The 16,421-nt window shown below is 45.9% G+C and overlaps 1 protein-coding gene across 1 annotated transcript in view; it reads right to left on the minus strand.

The window, feature by feature from the left end:
- Positions 1-2,542: 2,542 nt before the first annotated feature.
- Positions 2,543-16,421, minus strand: part of Bcar3 (breast cancer anti-estrogen resistance 3) — a 24,696-nt gene continuing 10,817 nt past the window's right edge. The window contains exons 5-9 of the mRNA XM_013018238.1: positions 14,199-14,314; positions 10,799-10,970; positions 6,913-7,024; positions 6,186-6,398; positions 2,543-3,130 (exon numbers count right to left, since the gene is read on the minus strand). Of these exons, the coding sequence (XP_012873692.1) occupies positions 2,955-3,130; positions 6,186-6,398; positions 6,913-7,024; positions 10,799-10,970; positions 14,199-14,314 (789 nt within the window). The 3' untranslated portion in view covers positions 2,543-2,954. The remainder of the gene's footprint in view (positions 3,131-6,185; positions 6,399-6,912; positions 7,025-10,798; positions 10,971-14,198; positions 14,315-16,421) is intronic.

The raw sequence follows: 16,421 nt of genomic DNA on the forward strand, positions 1-16,421 counted from the left end.
TCTCAGCCTCCTGAGTAGCTAGGATTATAGGTATGAGCCACTGGTGCCCAGCTAGTAGTACCATTTTGTCATTAAGTTTCTAAGGATGAGCTCTTAATTTGAACTATAGCTTAATAGTGAGTTTTTACATCTTGTAGGAGAGATACATGATCACTCAAAGACCTCTGTAAGTCAGTTTCTTGGTTTTGACTTTTGCAAATTTTGCTCCAGTCATTGTCTGAAGATAGGCCTGTGATTGCAAGTTCTCACCAAGGACAATTACAATGATTTTGTTCTTGAAGCTGTATGTGAAGACAGGTATGATTTGTGGCGAGATGGTTAATTTCAGGTGTCAGGGTTAACAGATAGCTGGATCCCTGGTAAAGCCTTATTACTGCAGCTGAGAGGGTGTTTCCTGTTGGGATTGGCATGTGAGCTGGTGGGCTGAGTGGGGAAAATCCAACCTCAATCTACCTGGGCACCATCCAATTAATTGGCTGGGTTAGAGAGAGCAAAAATGCAGAGGTAAATTCTTTTCATGAGCTGGAATACTCTTCAGACTTCAGAATTTCATGTTCTTGGACCTTTGGACTTAAAGCATTGGACCCCAGGTTCTGAATCCTTTGGCCATTGGCTTTGCTGGCTCTCAGATATTTGGAGTAGGCCTGAGCTATGCTACAAAACCCCAGGACCTCCAGCAGGCAGATAGACTGCCATGGGACTTAGTCATATAAGCATGTAAGCTAATTCCCTAACAAATAACTTCACTTATCTCTATTTATATAAATATGCTATTGGTTCTTTCTGGAGAGCAGTAACAACCTCCTTTGGCTGGCAGATGGTTTTTTACCGCAGACCATTAATAGGGTGTCTTTAAGGATCCCTATTTAAACAGAGGTATTTCAAGTTCAACTCCTCACAGTCTCTCATAAGTATTTGCCTCCAGGTCTGCCAGTGTATTTGTTACCTTACAGAACTGATCTAAGTTTGCTATACTTTTCAGGGGATATGGTGGGGAGAGGACTTATGTTCTGTTCGTTCCCTTGAGCTTAACAGTGGATTAAAGGATTTAGGTAGGTAGGGGTAGGTGTGCGTGTTCGTGTGTGCGTGTCATAGACTTTCTTGCCCAGGCTGGCTTTGAAGTGTGATCCTCAGATCTCAGCCTCCCTAGTAGCTGAGTACCCACTGGTTCTGGGTAAGATTTAGCTTAAAAAGCATTAACTACCATGTCAAAAGTAGAGTTGTACTTAGTTAGATTTTTTTCCCTTTCAATAAATAATATGGCAGCTTCTTTTAAAGTGGGGTCAGAGGGCAGGGAAATCAGGATTCTAGGCTGTTATGGAAATAAAGTATGATTTGAAACTAAAGTAGGCATGTTTAAGATGACCAAATTATAATGTAACACCTGTAATTAATCTTACTTTTCAAAGGCCATTTGCTGTTGAGAAGATATTTTTGCAACTTGAGAAAATGCATAAATACAATTTGATATAACCTTAATGTTATTTAAAAGTTAGGAAGAGGGGCTGGGAAGGTGGCTCAGTGGTAGAATACTTGCCTTGCATGCATGAGGCCCTGGGTTTGATTTCTCAGCACCACATAAGCAGAAAAAGCCGGAAGTGGCACTATGACTCAAGTGGTAGAGTGCTAGCCTTGAGCTGAAGAGCTCAGGGATAGCGCCCGGGCTCAGAATTCAAGCCCCACAACCAACCAAAAGAAAATAAAGAAAATGGCAGTGTCTTGAATCTTGCATTCTAAGTTTTTTGTAGAGGAACAAAACCAAGGTTACCGATGAACATCCCAGTATGTTATGGGAAGTGAACCTAGAAAATTCATTGTATATATCAGCTAGAGGAAATGAGAGTCCATCTACCTTTTCTATCTAGTTTAAGAAATTCTTGCTACTCAGGGCAGGCTGAGATCTTGAGTATTCAGGGTTGAAGCCAGCCCACACAGAAATGTCTATGAGGTCTTTTCTTTCCAGTTACCAAGCAAAAAGCTGGAAGTGGAGCTGTGGCTCATATGGCAGAGTACTAGTAGAGTGGGAAAGCTATGGGACTGTACCCCAGGCCCCAAGTTCAAATCCCAGTACTAGCATAAAAACAAGAAAAATCTTAGTCAAGGTTGTGTTATGGTTTTGCCTTTGCATGTAGGTTCTTAACTCATGTCTTTAGGTGTCACCCTGACTGGATTTAGGAGTCCTTGGTAACGGTTGAAGCATTATTTCTGGTTGTGTCTGGGAGGATGTTGCCAGAGGAGATGGTGGTTGGTTTACTGTCAGGATCTAGTGGTTAGCGAAGGAAGTGCCTTTGGAGGCCAGCTAAGTAAGATGAGTTCACAGTAGACAGACTAGAGGCCAGGCTGGGAATGTGACTGAGTGGTAGAGTGCTTGCCTAGCATGCATGAAGCCTTGGATTCAATTCCTCAGTACTCCAAAAACCAAAAAAGCCAGAAGTGGCACTGTGGCTCAAGTGGTGAGTGCTAGCCCCAAGCACAGAGAGGCTCAGGAATAGAGCCCAGGACTGGCAAAATAAAAATAAAACACTGGATACAAGTGTTTCACAAAAAGATATATTTTCATTCATGACTATTTACAATCTTTCATATTTAAAGAATATCATACAACTGATACCTTCTGAAATGTTTCATGCTTTAACAAAGAAACTCTTATGTACATTTATCTGACATGAAATTAAAACTAAAATAGCCAGATACTCTATAATAGAAGATTGATCTCTTATATTGGCCAATCAACATTACAATAGTTACCCTTAATAATAAATTACTCATTTAAAAATCAGTAGTAACTTTAAACAATTCATAAATAAGTGTGCTCTGTGCAACTTACACGTTTAATATCCCATGGCTTTCAAAAGCCTGTACATTGTCAGATTTCCATGTATTTATTAATTTGTCAGGTAGGCTTTTCCCAAGGAGACAGTGGGAAAGCTTGGCCCTCGCGGTCTTTGGACAGCTCAAAGCTCTGCCTGCTTTAGAGGAGGTTCCAGTTTTCGGGAGAGGGCAGTTAGAATCTGATTGAACTTCTCGTATCTCTCCATCTGATTGACCTCAGCTCCTTTGCTGCCCCACAGCAATCGCATTTGGAACTCAGTCTTGAGGATCTCACTCATTTCTTCATCTGGTTGAAAACCTAATCAAGATGAAACGAAACAGGTAACCGGTTCTGCCTCCAAACAATACTAAAAGTGACTGCAAACTTGGTTGTTTCAAACTTGTTCTTCCACGATCTACTCACCCACCTTCAAGAAATTAAGCCACTGAGGCGAGCAGGAATGAAGTTTGTGTAGAAGCCCTAGGTTGAGATGCTATGTGTATTCACTGTTTGGCTGTGCAGATTAAGCTAGTGAATGTACACTTTAAAAAAAATGCCTAGAGGGGCTGGGAAGATGGCTCAGTGGTAGAGCGCTTGCCTTGCATGCCTGAGGGCCTGGGTTCGATTCCTCAGCACCACATAAGCAAAAAGAAAAAAGCCGGAAGTGGTGCTGTGGCTCAAGTGGTAGAGCGCTAGCCTTGAGCTAAAGAGCTGAGGGACAGTGCCCAGGCCCAGAGTTCAGGCCCCACGACCGGACCCAAAAAAACAAAACAAAAACAAACAAAAATGCCTAGAAAGCTCCCTAATATTTCTTCATAGCTAATTCTTGTTCCTTCTCCAGGCCTTCACCAACCCTCAGACCTGCTTCTCTTTACCTTCTCTACAAATGTGATATGAATGAAGCTAGGCATAGGCACTTTCTGTCAGGTTTCTCTCTGCATGATGGTTTGCAGTATTAGCAACAATGCACTCCTTTTTATTGCTGAGGAGTGTTTATTTGTATGGTCATACCAGGTTTTGTTTATGTCCACTAACTGCTGGATAATCAGGTTGTTTCCAGGTTCTGGCTGTGAATAATGTTAAAATTTTCGCACAGGTCTGTCTGTGGACATATGCCTTCCTTTCTCTAGGAGCAGAATTACTGGATCAAATGATAAGTTCATTTGTAAAGAGGTAGTCATAAAGCTAGACCCTGATGTCTCAGGCCTTGTAACCTTAGCTACCCAGGAGGCTAAGATCTGAGGATCATAGTCCAAAGCCAGTCTGGGTAGATAAGACATGTGAATCTCACAGACTTATCACACAATTAACCACTAAAAAGCCAGAAAACAAGCTGTGACTCAAGTGTAGAGTGCTAGCCTTGAGCCCCAAAACTCAGGGACAGTACCCAGTTCCTGAGTTCCAACTATTCCAAAATGGTTCTTCCATGTGATATTTGCACCAGCAACATAGGGGCCATTTCCTTCATGTATAGCCATTTTTTTTGGGGGGGGTGTTTAATAGCCATTCTATGTATAATGAGGTAGTATCTTATTGTGACTCAAACTTATATTTCTCTAATAATTATGAAACTTTCATGTGGTTGCCATTTGTATATCTTCTCTGATGGGGTGTCCGTTCAAGTCTTTTTAATTTTTCTATTTAAATACTATTTTCTCACTTTGTAAAGGGGTTTGTATTTAGAGAATGTCATTATCATATACTTTTATAAAGTATTTTCCCCTAGTGTGAGTCTCACTTTTTCACTTAGTTTTGAAGGGAAAATATTTTTTTGTGTTCTAATCATCTTTGCCTAAATCAAGACTACAAATATTTTATGTTTTCTTTTTTCTTTTTTTGGGTCCGGTCATGGGCCTGAACTCTGGGCCTGGATGCTGTCCCTCAGCTCTTCAGGTCAAGGTTAGCGCTCTACCACTTGAGCCACAATGCCACTTCTGGCTTTTTTGTTTTCTGCTTATGTGGTGCTGAGGAATGGAACCCAGGGCCTCATGCATACAAGGCAAGCACTCTACCACTGAGCCACCTTCCTAGCCCCTATGTTTTCTTATATAGGCATTATACTCTAGCTTTTATATTTTGGGTCTATGATGCATTTTGGATTGATTATCATGTATTATATGATGTAAGGATTCAGATGTGTGTGTGTGTGTGTGTGTGCATTTTGGATTGATTATCATGTATTATATGATGTAAGGATTCAGATGCGTGTGTGTGTGTGTGTGTGTTGGTACTGGGGCTTGAACTCAGGGCCTGTATGCTGTCCCTGAACTTCTGTGTTTTAGGCTAGTGCTTTACCACTTGAGCCACAGCTGCACTTCTAGCTTTTTGGTGGTTAAGAGTCTTATGGATTTTCCTGCCTTGGCTGGCTTTGAACCTTGATCTCCAGATCTCTTCCTCTTGAGTAGCTAGGATTATAGGTGTGAGCCACTGGCACCCGGCTTGAATTGTATTTTATCGAGTGAATTATCTTGGTACCGTTGTCAAAAATCATTTATATGGGCCTATTTCTTGATCCGCAGTTCTGGTTTTAAGGAAGATGCTCAGGCAGCTCTACCAGAGGAGCAGGAAAGCTGTGTGGTCCTCATCCTTCACTGTTGCTGGAATATAAATGTACTCCCACCACCCAGATCGTAGCATCTTGAGGGAGGCGGGGAGAAACAAGTCTATAGTACTGGTACCTACAGCAGACAGTGCAAACTCTGCAGTTCTAAATTGTGGCTCTGAGGCAACAACCTCCTTTTAAGAGAAAATGATAGGCTTGTCCTGTCGCAGACAGCTCAGCAACTCATCGATCAAAGGGTGGGTCTTGGAAGAGTTCTAAAAATTCATCACCTGATCACTGCCATGGTAATGCCTGTCCCCTCCACAGAACCAGGGCAACTCTCTCCCTTCACCGAGAGCTGGACTCCCTGTGTCTTTAGCCTAGGTGGCCATGGCTCAGGTCCAAGCTCTTTTATGAGTCTGTGTTCTGTCCTCTGAAATGGAATCCTGTCCTTCTCATGTTTTCTGGCTAACTACTTCTGTGCTTTAACTGTCATTGGGATACATATTCTTTTCCTTCTGGAAGTTTTCTCCACATGACCCAATCAGTTGCTTCTAAGAGCACTGTGTTGCCCTTTTTCTTTGGCCAGTCCTGGGGCTTGAACTCAGGGCCTGGGCACTGTTCCTGAGCTTCTTTTGCTCAAGGCTAGCACTCTACCACTTGAGCCTCAGCACCATTTCCAGCTTTTTCTGTGTATGTGGTACTGAGGAATCAAACCTAGAGCTTCATGCATGCTAGGCAAACACTCTACCACTAAGACACATTCCCAGCCCCTGGCAGTTAGATAACTGTGCTCCGTCATTCATCCCAATTAAAAAATGCAGTTCCTACCTGCCAGGACCCTCTCTGCATTCATCCGGTAGCTGTCTGCAGCCTCAGCCATGAAGCGGGCTGTGGCCAAGTGGTTCAGCATCATTTCACAGCTTTGGTCATTTTTTTCCCACATGTCAGTTCCTTCAAATGTGACAGCCTGGCGCTCCATTAAGGTGACAAGAGGCATCAGCAGTGGAACTGATATGTTGTTTGGCGGGACACACGTGTTCTCTGAGGAACAAGGAGTAAAGTTTTCCCTATTAGGTTTTGTTGAAAGTCACAGAACAAAGTGACTCTCAGAGGTTTCTTTTTTTCTTTTTTGTTGGTCATAGGGCTTGAACTCAGCCTGGGCGCTGTCCCTCAGCTCTTCGGCTCAAGGCTAGGGCCCTACCACTTGAGTCACAGTACCACTTCCGGTTTTTTCTGCTTAGTGGTGCTGAGGAATCCAACCCAGGGCCTCATGCATGCAAGGGAAGCAGTCTATCACTGAGCCATAAGATACTTGTATCTGCAGACATTTCTTCAGGTGTTGCTGTCCTCTGCTCCCAAAGCCTCCATGAACCTCCCACAGCCTGCCCTGCATACAATAGAAGGCCTCACTCTGGGCCCTAGTATCTGCTTTGACAAACTGAACAGATACAAGCTAACAAACTGACTCTTGAGAGGCAGCATCCACTCTACTCTCCCCTCTCCCCCTTTCTTCTTCCCTCCCCTCTCTTCCCCACTCTCCTCTCCCCCTGCTCACCTCGACCCTCATGTAGGATCTTGCTGAAGGGCTTCAGCTGCTTCTCATAGAGAATGGCAGTCTGGGTGAAATGGTGCCTCAGGGCCATCCAGGTTTTTTCTAATCTGGTGATCTAGAAGCAATAAAGGTGCTAGTATTTAGAAAAAGCTCTTTCATTTTTAAAAATTTTTATTTACATGGTATGAAGGAATTGAACCCAGAGCCTCATGCCTGCTAGGCAAGCACTGTACCACCAAGCCACATGCCCAGCCCCAAAAGCTCTTTTTTTCTTTTGGTCGGTTGTAGGGCTTGAACTCTAGGCTTGGGCCCTGTCCCTCAGCTCTTCAGCTCAAGGCTTGAGCCACAACACCACTTCCAGTTTTCTAGTGGTTTATTGGAGATAAGAGTCTCACGGACTTTCCTGCCCCGGCTGGCTTTGAACTGAGATCCTCAGATCTCAGCCTCCTGAGTAGCTAGGATTACAGGCGTGAGCCACTGGCGCCTGGCCCAAAAGCTCTTTTTTAAAAGAGCTTTTTACAGGCTCATGCCTGTAAAAATAGATACTTAGGAGGGTTAAGATCTGAGGATTGTGGCTCATGCCTGTAAAAATAGATACTTAGGAGGGTTAAGATCTGAGGATCTAGGCTCCTGGACTGCCAGGAAAACAAATCTAGTTCATCTGGGTTAACCAGCAAAAAGCAGGAAGTAGAACTATGGTTCAAGTGGTAGAGTGCCAGCCATAAGTGAAAAAGCTAAGATCACTAGGCTCTTGAGAGTTCAATCCCCAGTAATGGCTTGTGTACACACACACAGTTATCCTTCTGCTTAAGTTTGGTAATAGATAATGTGCATGGTCAAAATGTCACAAGCAGTTGTGAGTAGAGAAAAAGATATCTCCTACCTCACCTTTTTGCTCTGATGGCCCATCCCAAAGAAATAGCTCTCCCCACTCCTGTGTGTGCAAATGTCTATTCACCACATCTTTTAAAATACGTGCATCACACTGTAGATGGAGTTGTTCCTGGCTTGGAAATGGTTCCACAGGAAAAATGGTTCCATAGAATAATTTGGTTTTTTTTAACTTGTGTATAATGCTCCACCATATGGATAAACTGTAGTTTAGTGTAGACCTAACAGGTTTAAGCCTATTCTGCTGTTACAAAATGACCTTGTAGTGCTTTTTACAAATGTGTATCTTGAGTGAAAATAATCTGGAAGGTAAGTTTCCAGGAGCTGCTGCTGGCCACAAGTGCATAGAGTTAAATGCTGACTCATGTTCCTGTATGTCCCACAGAGGTGTGTGTGTGTGTGTGTGTGTGTGTGTGTGTGTGTGTTGGTCCTGGGGCTTGAACTTGGGGCCTAGGCATTATCCCTGTTAGATGCACATACATACATACTCAAAGCTAGCACTCTACCAGTTGAACTATAGCTCTACTTCTGGCTTTTTTGGTGATTAGCTGGAGATGAGTCTCTCATGGGCTTTCCTGCCTAGGCTGGCTTTGATCTCAGCCTCCTAAGTAGCTAGGATGACAGGCAGGAACCACTGGTGCCCGGCCTGATACAAAACATTGTAATAGTGCTTGTACATAATGTGAGACACAGAAGGTGGCTCAGGTCATGCATTACCTCTGCTCATTCTGTTTTTTTTTTTTGGGGGGGGGGGTCAGCTGTGGGGCTTGAACTCTGGGGCTAGAGCGCTGTCCCTGAGCTTTTTAGCTCAAGGTGAGTGCTCTACCACTTAAGCCACAGTGCCACTTCCAGTTTTTGGGTGGTTTATTGGAGATAAGAGTCTCACAGACTTTCCTGCCTGGGCTGGTTTTGAACCATGATCCTCAGATCTCAGCCTCCTGGGTAGCTAGGATTACAGGCGTGAGCCACCAGCACCGGGCTCATTCATTTCTTTTGGAGTCATGTGGACACTGGCATATGCATCCTAAATGGTCCCTCATGATTACATGAAGCAAGGAAGCCTTGGGAATGAGATATTTGAAGAATTTCCTAATCCTCACAATACCCCTGTGATGCAGGTGTTTGGGGCTTGTTTTACAGATCAGAAAACGCGCAATAGATCAGATAACGGCTGGGGATTTCCCAGCTGGTGAGTGGTAGAGCTTAGATTCCTTTTCCTTGGCCTCCATGTCCCCTTTGTACTTCAAGATGAAGCAGATCTATGGCTAGTCTTCCTCTGGCCAACCATGGGTCCTCTCCTGTAGCCCCTCCCTGCTAACCCCCTGGCCACAGCTCTCTTTCCAAGAGAGGGTGAGGCTGTCCTGAGTGTGGTAGGAGGGACTCTTCTCTTGGGTTTTTCCCAGTTTGGCACTTCCTTCTCCATGGCTCACCTCAGGCCCTGGGTACCTCAGAGGCTGGTATTCTCCCAACCCCCATCATTGAGAGTCTCTAGGAGAGAAAGGTCTGACATCACTGAAGCCCCCATGAAGGCACTTGGTGTGTTTGGGATAAGTCCCTAACCACTGAGGGTGACATCACAGACAGCATCCATGTGACCCCACAGAGTTCCTCAAAGAGGATGCTCAGGCCAGAGCCTTTACCCACAGCTCAACTTGTGGCTCTGATGGCAAAATGATAGGCTGTTCTGGAGAAGGGAAAAGATGCAAATCTAATGAAAATGTATAGCTCTTCTTATGGTAGGAATCCTGGAAATAGGGCAGGCCTTAATGTACTGATTATTTCAAATACTGGCCTTGCAAAATTCTAGTGCATCTGAAGACTTTGAAAGCTCTTGTAATATTGTAACTGCAGTTGAGCCTCCCCAGAATTTTGAAGAAGGCACATCGTTGTTCAGTTTCTTGTTTTTAAGATGATGTTGCTTTAACTGGGGAAATTAAGTTCCTCCCATGTTCTAACTTGCAGGACTTGTGATTGTAGCTGTGTCTTTGAGTGCAATGATGGATTTTCAGTGAACTCATGGCAAGATTTCAGAGACTGTGTGTGGCTCTCAAACTAAACCAGTAGTAGTCTGGGTGTTACTGGTTGTAGACTTGTTGTAGACCTGGCTTAAAAGACTGTAATTTCAAACTTGAGTCCGTGAAGACGCTGGACATCAATGGCTCACACCTGTAATCCTAGCTACTCAGGAGGCTGAAATCTGAGGATCAAGGTTTAAAGCCAGCCTGGGGAAGAAAGTCCATGATATTCTTATCTCCATAACCACCAAAAAGCCAGAAGTGGAAATGTGGCTCAGATGGTAGAGTGCTAGGCTAGCCTTTAGCCAAAGTGTTCAGGGACAGCACCCAGGCCTTGAGTTCAAGCTCCAAGACCAGCACAGGAGCGTGCACACACACACACACAGAGACTTTTTGGAGTGGACAGAAATTGGAAAGCCCATTCTGAGCTGTAAAGACAGCAGGCAACTTTTCCTCTTGGAGGCCTGATTGATTTCAAATGCAGATCTTCATGTTGCACATCCATCTTAAAATACCTTTCCAATACAGATCAATTCAAAGGCCCAATTTTAGAAATTTTATTAGGGAGCAATATGATGAGTGAGCCAGGGACATGAATTTTTAATCAGCAAGTCTGTTTTCGGTGACTTGAAGACACTGCCATCATTAGCCAGGTGCCTGGGGACGCAGGCGGGGCAGCCTCTCCGATTCATAACACACTGCAGCCCGCGGCCTGTTCCAGCTGGTTCTCAGGAGCACTGATTGTTCCTGAGGATAATTCTTGTGAGTATACATCAAAGACAAAGCTGGGACTGGCAGCAGTTGTCCACTGTTTTCATAAACAGAACCAAAGACCTGGGTACATGCTCTAGGTTGCTGCTAACACAGGTTTTGCAAAGATTCAGTTTAGCTTTAGAGATCGATAGAATAGCTTGTGATTTCTCAAGCTCGGGCGTGCAAGACCTCTGCAAAGCCCTGAGGACTGCACAAAGCAGGTGCCTTACCTGGGGCATTTCCAGGGCTTTCATGATGGCTGAGAAAGAATACAGATCTCCCATGGCATCTTTCAGCTCCACTGCCACCTGGATGATCCTGTCGAGGGTGGCTGCTCGGTCCTCCAGGGTGCCCGTGCAGCCCAGAATGTCCACGGCAATCCCGATGGCCATTGTGTTGTGTCTGAGAGAGAGGAGGTCATGGTCAGCCTTGGGTCAGTGAGACTGGGAGAAAATGACACCAAATGCACCAGAAACAGGGCTGTGTGTGCCGATTGCTGTACAATGTGCTGGCAGGTCCATTTGAAAGGCTGATCTCCACGGAGGCCATCCACGAGTGGGATGTGCCAGGGCTAGACAGTCAAAAGCAAGACGCTCTCAGGGCCAAGTTCAGCCCTGGATCTGGGGACAGGAAGAGGAACTCTGGGGGCAGTGCTGCGCAATGTCTGTGGCTGCTTGGCCTCTACCCCCACCACCAGAGATCCAAAGAGACACCAGGATCCCTCCACACACACAAGGCGTCTTTGCCCTGAGGCGCCACAAGCACTGAACCACCTGGGAAAGGAAAGGCCAGAAACATGAGAGGACCATGCTTGATCCAGGAAGGAAAGGCACTCAGATGGAATTCTGCAGCCCCAATCAAGAGGCCACCATGTGAATGGAGCGGTAAAGGCAGATTGAATAGCTACTGGGCAGTAATCTGCTATCTGTTCAGACCCTAATAAAGTCAGAATCTTAATTTCCCCCAACAATCTTTCCTTTTCTCGTCTCAAACTCCATGGGTCAACCTCTCAGACCCAGGGCAGGAAGCAGGGGGAGCTTTTCTATTAGTGACAATAAAACTACTATGAATAGGGGTCAGTTGGTGGCAGGAAGCACACTTAGGCTGTAAATCCAGGCCCTGGGCCGGAATTGCCCAAATTAAATTTGTCCCAGGCTGCCGGACAAGGGCTGAAGGTAACTTTATAGCTGTCGTTATTTAAACATGTCAGGCCTTCGAAACTCTGGAATTGCATTCAGCTGTGAACGTTCACAGCTGAACGTGCAGCTGTGTGGTACACGGAAGATGCTTTTGGCTCCGTGCAGCTGGGGTAGATGGCTGGGGTGCTAAGCGAAAAGTCGAGGGTGTTTCATATTTGAGTCTCAAAGGGAAGAGAATGATGTCATTCCATAGCTCAGGACTCTGTGGCCCTGGCCTTTACTTAGCACACGCTAATCAAACCACACCCTAGGTACAGCAGGATCACCCTACAAGTCATTCATTCTTGGGCGGGAAACAAGCTGAGTGAGACTCCCCACAAACAGCAGTCAGGGAGAAGAAAAAGCAAAGGATGTTAACAAAAGTGCAGTCAGGAAACAGCCAAGAGAAAAGCTCCAAACCTGACTACAGCCTGGCCCAGAACCCACGCCCACATTCACCCAACAATACAGAGAAATAAGGCTCAGGTTCATTAGACCTCGAACCTGGGGACATTTCAGGCCATGCTGTCTCTCAGGAGAGGTGGGAGCAAAGGAGGAGTGACCATTCCAAACAACAGACAGGAAGTCAGTGTAACAGAGGCCAGGTCCCTGTACAAGGAAAAAAAGGCTAACCTCTAGAAGCTTTCTTAGGAAAAGTAGGGCAGTTTGGAAGTCAGGTCTGTAATTTCCCACAGCCTTACACCCTGGGCGTGACCGAACAAAGTCTGCTGGCCTCTTTCTCCTTTGTCCTCCCTCACCATCCTGATGTGGTTGACTGGAGGCATCTACGGCTATGGGGCCTGGGTGCTATCCCTGAGCTCTTTTGCTCAAGAGCGCTCTATCAGTTTGAGCCACAGCCCCACTTCCAGTTTTCTAGTGGTTAATTGGAGGTAAGAATTTCATGGGACTTTCCTACCTGGTTTGGCTTTGAACACCGATCCTCAGATCTCAGCCTCCTGAGTAGCTAGGATTACAGGTGTGAGCCACCAGTACCTGGCTCTAGGTTACTCTTTTGATTAAAGACCTACATTTAACACCTAAAGTATATGTTTACCATTTGTGGTATTCATTCAGTGTGAAATGCAGCATTATCTTTCCGAAGCTACCAACCATTAGCACGTGCAACTTACACTTAAAGTAGGAAATTTAAGTGTTCTTCCCCAGGTAAATTAACCACATTTTAGGCGCTCAATAAGCCAACTACCTGTGCCTAGCTACTTCTATGACTGCCAGCTCTATTACGGATATTCCTGTCCTGTTCTGTCCTTCCCTGTCCTTGCCTAGCCAGTGCTGTGATCAAGAATATAGAAAGCTCTGGGGACACCAATCACGGTCACTGGGTCATTGAGCAGAAAACTTAAGATATCTTGCCCAAATTAGCTGCGTGTGTGTGTGTCATAGACTTTCGTGTGTGTGTGTGTGTGTGTGTGTGTGTGTGTGTGGTCAAAAAGGCCAGTTCTTGTGACAATAGGTAAATCTAGTCTTTGGTCATGGAGCTTGAACTCAGGGCTGGGGTGCTATCTCTGAGCTTTTTCACTCAAGGCTAGTATGCTACCACTTTGAGCCACAGCACCACTTCCAGTTTTCTAGTGGTTAATTGGAGATCAGAGTCTTACAGACTTTTCTGTCCGGGCTGGCTTTGAACTGTGGTCCTCAGATCTCAACCTCCTGAATAGCTAGGGTAACAGGTGTGAGCCACTGGTGCCCAGGCCAAGTCTTTTTTTTTTTTTAATTGTGAAAATACTGTACAGAGGGGTTACATAGGCAAGATATGGCTAAGTCTTTTTTTAGGTGGGGGGGAAAATCAGGTCGTGGGGCCTGAACTCTGGGCCTGAGCACTGTCCCTCAGCTCTTCAGCTCAAGGCTAGCACTCTACCACTTGAGCCACAGCACCACTTCCGGCCTTTTTTTTCCTACTTATGTGGTGCTGAGGAATCGAACCCAGGGCCTCATGCATGCAAGGCAAGCACTCTACCACTGAGCCACTTTCCCAGCCCGGCTAAGTCTTACACCTTTTAAAAATATGCCTCACTCAGGTACTCAGGGCCTAAGGCTTTCTGAGCCCTGGCACCCCTGACCTCTGACCTCCCTCATTAGTCCATCCCTTAAAGAAATCGTTGAGAATTTGTTCTTCCCAACCTTTCCCAGCTCCCATTTAATTTCTCAAGCAACCTTAAGCTCCAAAGTGACAAAGGCATGCATTTCATGAGTCAGCCAGAGGCGGTAGAAGATCTCCGAGGCTCCAGGCCGGCCAGATAGCAGCAGAAGGCCAGTCTCACCATCCACCTTGGTGTTCTTGTCACTGGCTCATCTAGGTGTTACTCCAGGAAATCTCTAGCGTGGGCTTCTGATAAGAGCCTCCAGTACCAAGCACAAACCTTGGACTGATAGGCCCCTGGGGCAGGGGCCTGCACGGGGTTGAAAGGATGGAAATTCAGCCAGCGTTGCTCACCTTTCCATGATGTCCAGGCGCAGCTGGTGCCCGTGAGGCAGGGTGATGAGTTCCAGTCCTGAGCTCACGCCCATGTTCCTCTTCATCTCTTCTGAGACTTCGAGTATCCTAGCAACCTGTGGGAGGCCAAGTTCAAATTCACTGGGTTAGAAGAGGGGATTTCTTTCCATGTGATGAACCTTTTTTTTTTTTTTCTTTGTCGGTCATGGAACTTGAACTCTGGGCCTGGGCACTGTCCCTGTACTCTTCAGCTCAAGCTGAGCACTCTACCGCTTGAGCCACAGCATCACTTCCAGTTTTCTAGTGGTTAATTGGAGATAAGAGTCTCCTAGCTGGGCACCAGTGGCTCACGCCTGTAATCCTAGCTACTCAGGAGGCTGAGATCTGAGGATCACGGTTCAAAGCCAGTCCGGGCAAGAAAGTCCGTGAGACTCTTATCTCCAGTAAACCACTAGAAAACCGGAAATGGCGCTGTGGCTCAAGCGGTAGTGTGCTAGCCTTGAGCTGAAGAGCGCACGGACAGCACCCAAGCCCAGAGTTCAAGCCCCACAACCAACAAAGAGTCTCACAGACTTTTCTGCCTGGGGGCTGGCTTTGAACCATGATCCTCAGATCTCAGCCTCCTCAGTAGCTAGGATTACAGGCATGAGCCACTGGCGCCCCGCCATGTGATGAATCTTGCTGGTGCTGGTGCCAGCTAGATTCATCACATGGCAAGGAATCCCCTAACCTGGACCACTGGAGAGAGACTTTAATTGTTGAATGTATGAACAACTGTGCCTAAAAGTATGATTCTTATATGGTATTTGGGTTAACTTAAACACACACACACAGAGAGAGAGATAAAGCTGAAAGGGAAACTCCTAAACTGGTCTACAGGTTTGGTATGTGTTATCCAGCAAGAGAACAATTTAGTTGCTTGAAGCTGGATCCTGCCAGCAGCAGGAAGGCCCTCCCCTGCAGAGGAGCAGCAGGAAGGCCCTCCCCTGCAGAGGAGCAGCAGGAAGGCCCTCCCCTGCAGAGGAGCAGTGGAATCCCACCCACACTGGCTGCGTCAGCCCCAGGCTTTGCCATTCATGTTCTCACTGCACAGCCATGGCTGGCTGCTATTGCCCTTAACGATGCCTCTCCTGGGTGCACTCACATGCTGTATGTCTGGAAACTATTAAAAACGTATGTAGTGATTAAAAACCCTATGGTCTCAAACATACCCATGAGAGGGTTTCCTTGAAAGAAAATTTTCTTGTTCCAAGCAGCCCTCACCACATCTCGATTCTACTCTGCAATCCCAGTTTCTCAAAACCAGGCACTTAGTTGGCCATCAGCTGATACGCTATACCAGAGTCAGCTCCGAAAATGGGGCTAAGCAAATCTGGACAGTTCCTCGCCTGCATCTGGTGGGCTGTCTTCCAGTATAATGATCCCAGGCATCTGAGCAGTGCAGATGTGCATAATAGACCACAAAGGAACATCTGGAAGTCCAGCTGGTGTTATTAACCCTGACCTTTTAACTTCTGTGGTTGAGCAAAGGAAAACTGCTGTCCACCCTGGGAGAGAAGCCTGCAGGACTGGCTGCCCAGGGGCGGACATCAGAATGCAATGCAGAATCCACATTGCATTCTCAATTCTGCCCACTGGCCTCAGTTTCCCCTTTTGTAACACAACTACTAAGTTCACCTCTCTTGAGGACTTTGCAAATGAGTTAAAAAAAAAGTCCAACCCCCCAAAAGCTATTTGAAAATCTAAGTTGTGACTCACTACTGGGAAGGGAAGGTTCTGGCTGAATCTTAGCAAAGAGACTTAACACCTTAGCACCCTGCCTAGGGGCAGCTCCAAAAACAGGCCTCACGTGTGAAAAGAGGAAAAAAGAAAAAGCCCCTAAGCTGAGCCACTGTAGATGGACTGTAATTGTTTTTTGTTGTTGCTTTTTTTTGGTCGGTTGTAGGGCTTGAACTTAGGACCTAGGTGCTGTCCCTGAGCTCTTTTGTTCAAAGCTAGTGCTCTACTACTTTGAGCCACAGCTCCACTTGCCAGTTTTCTGGTGGCTCATTGGAGGTAAGAGTCTTACAGACTTTCCTGCCTGGGCTGGCTTTGAACTGAGATCCTCAGTTCTCAGTCTCCTGAATAGCTTAGGGTTACAGGCATGAGCCACCAGTGCCCAGCTTGAATTTGTGAGCATCCATGTTTGAAAGAAGGATTTTTGTTTTGTTTTGTTTTTGGGTC

The sequence above is a fragment of the Dipodomys ordii genome, unplaced genomic scaffold, assembly GCF_000151885.1.
Source record: "Dipodomys ordii isolate 6190 unplaced genomic scaffold, Dord_2.0 Scaffold39, whole genome shotgun sequence".
In the NCBI taxonomy this organism is placed as follows: Eukaryota; Metazoa; Chordata; class Mammalia; order Rodentia; family Heteromyidae; genus Dipodomys; species Dipodomys ordii.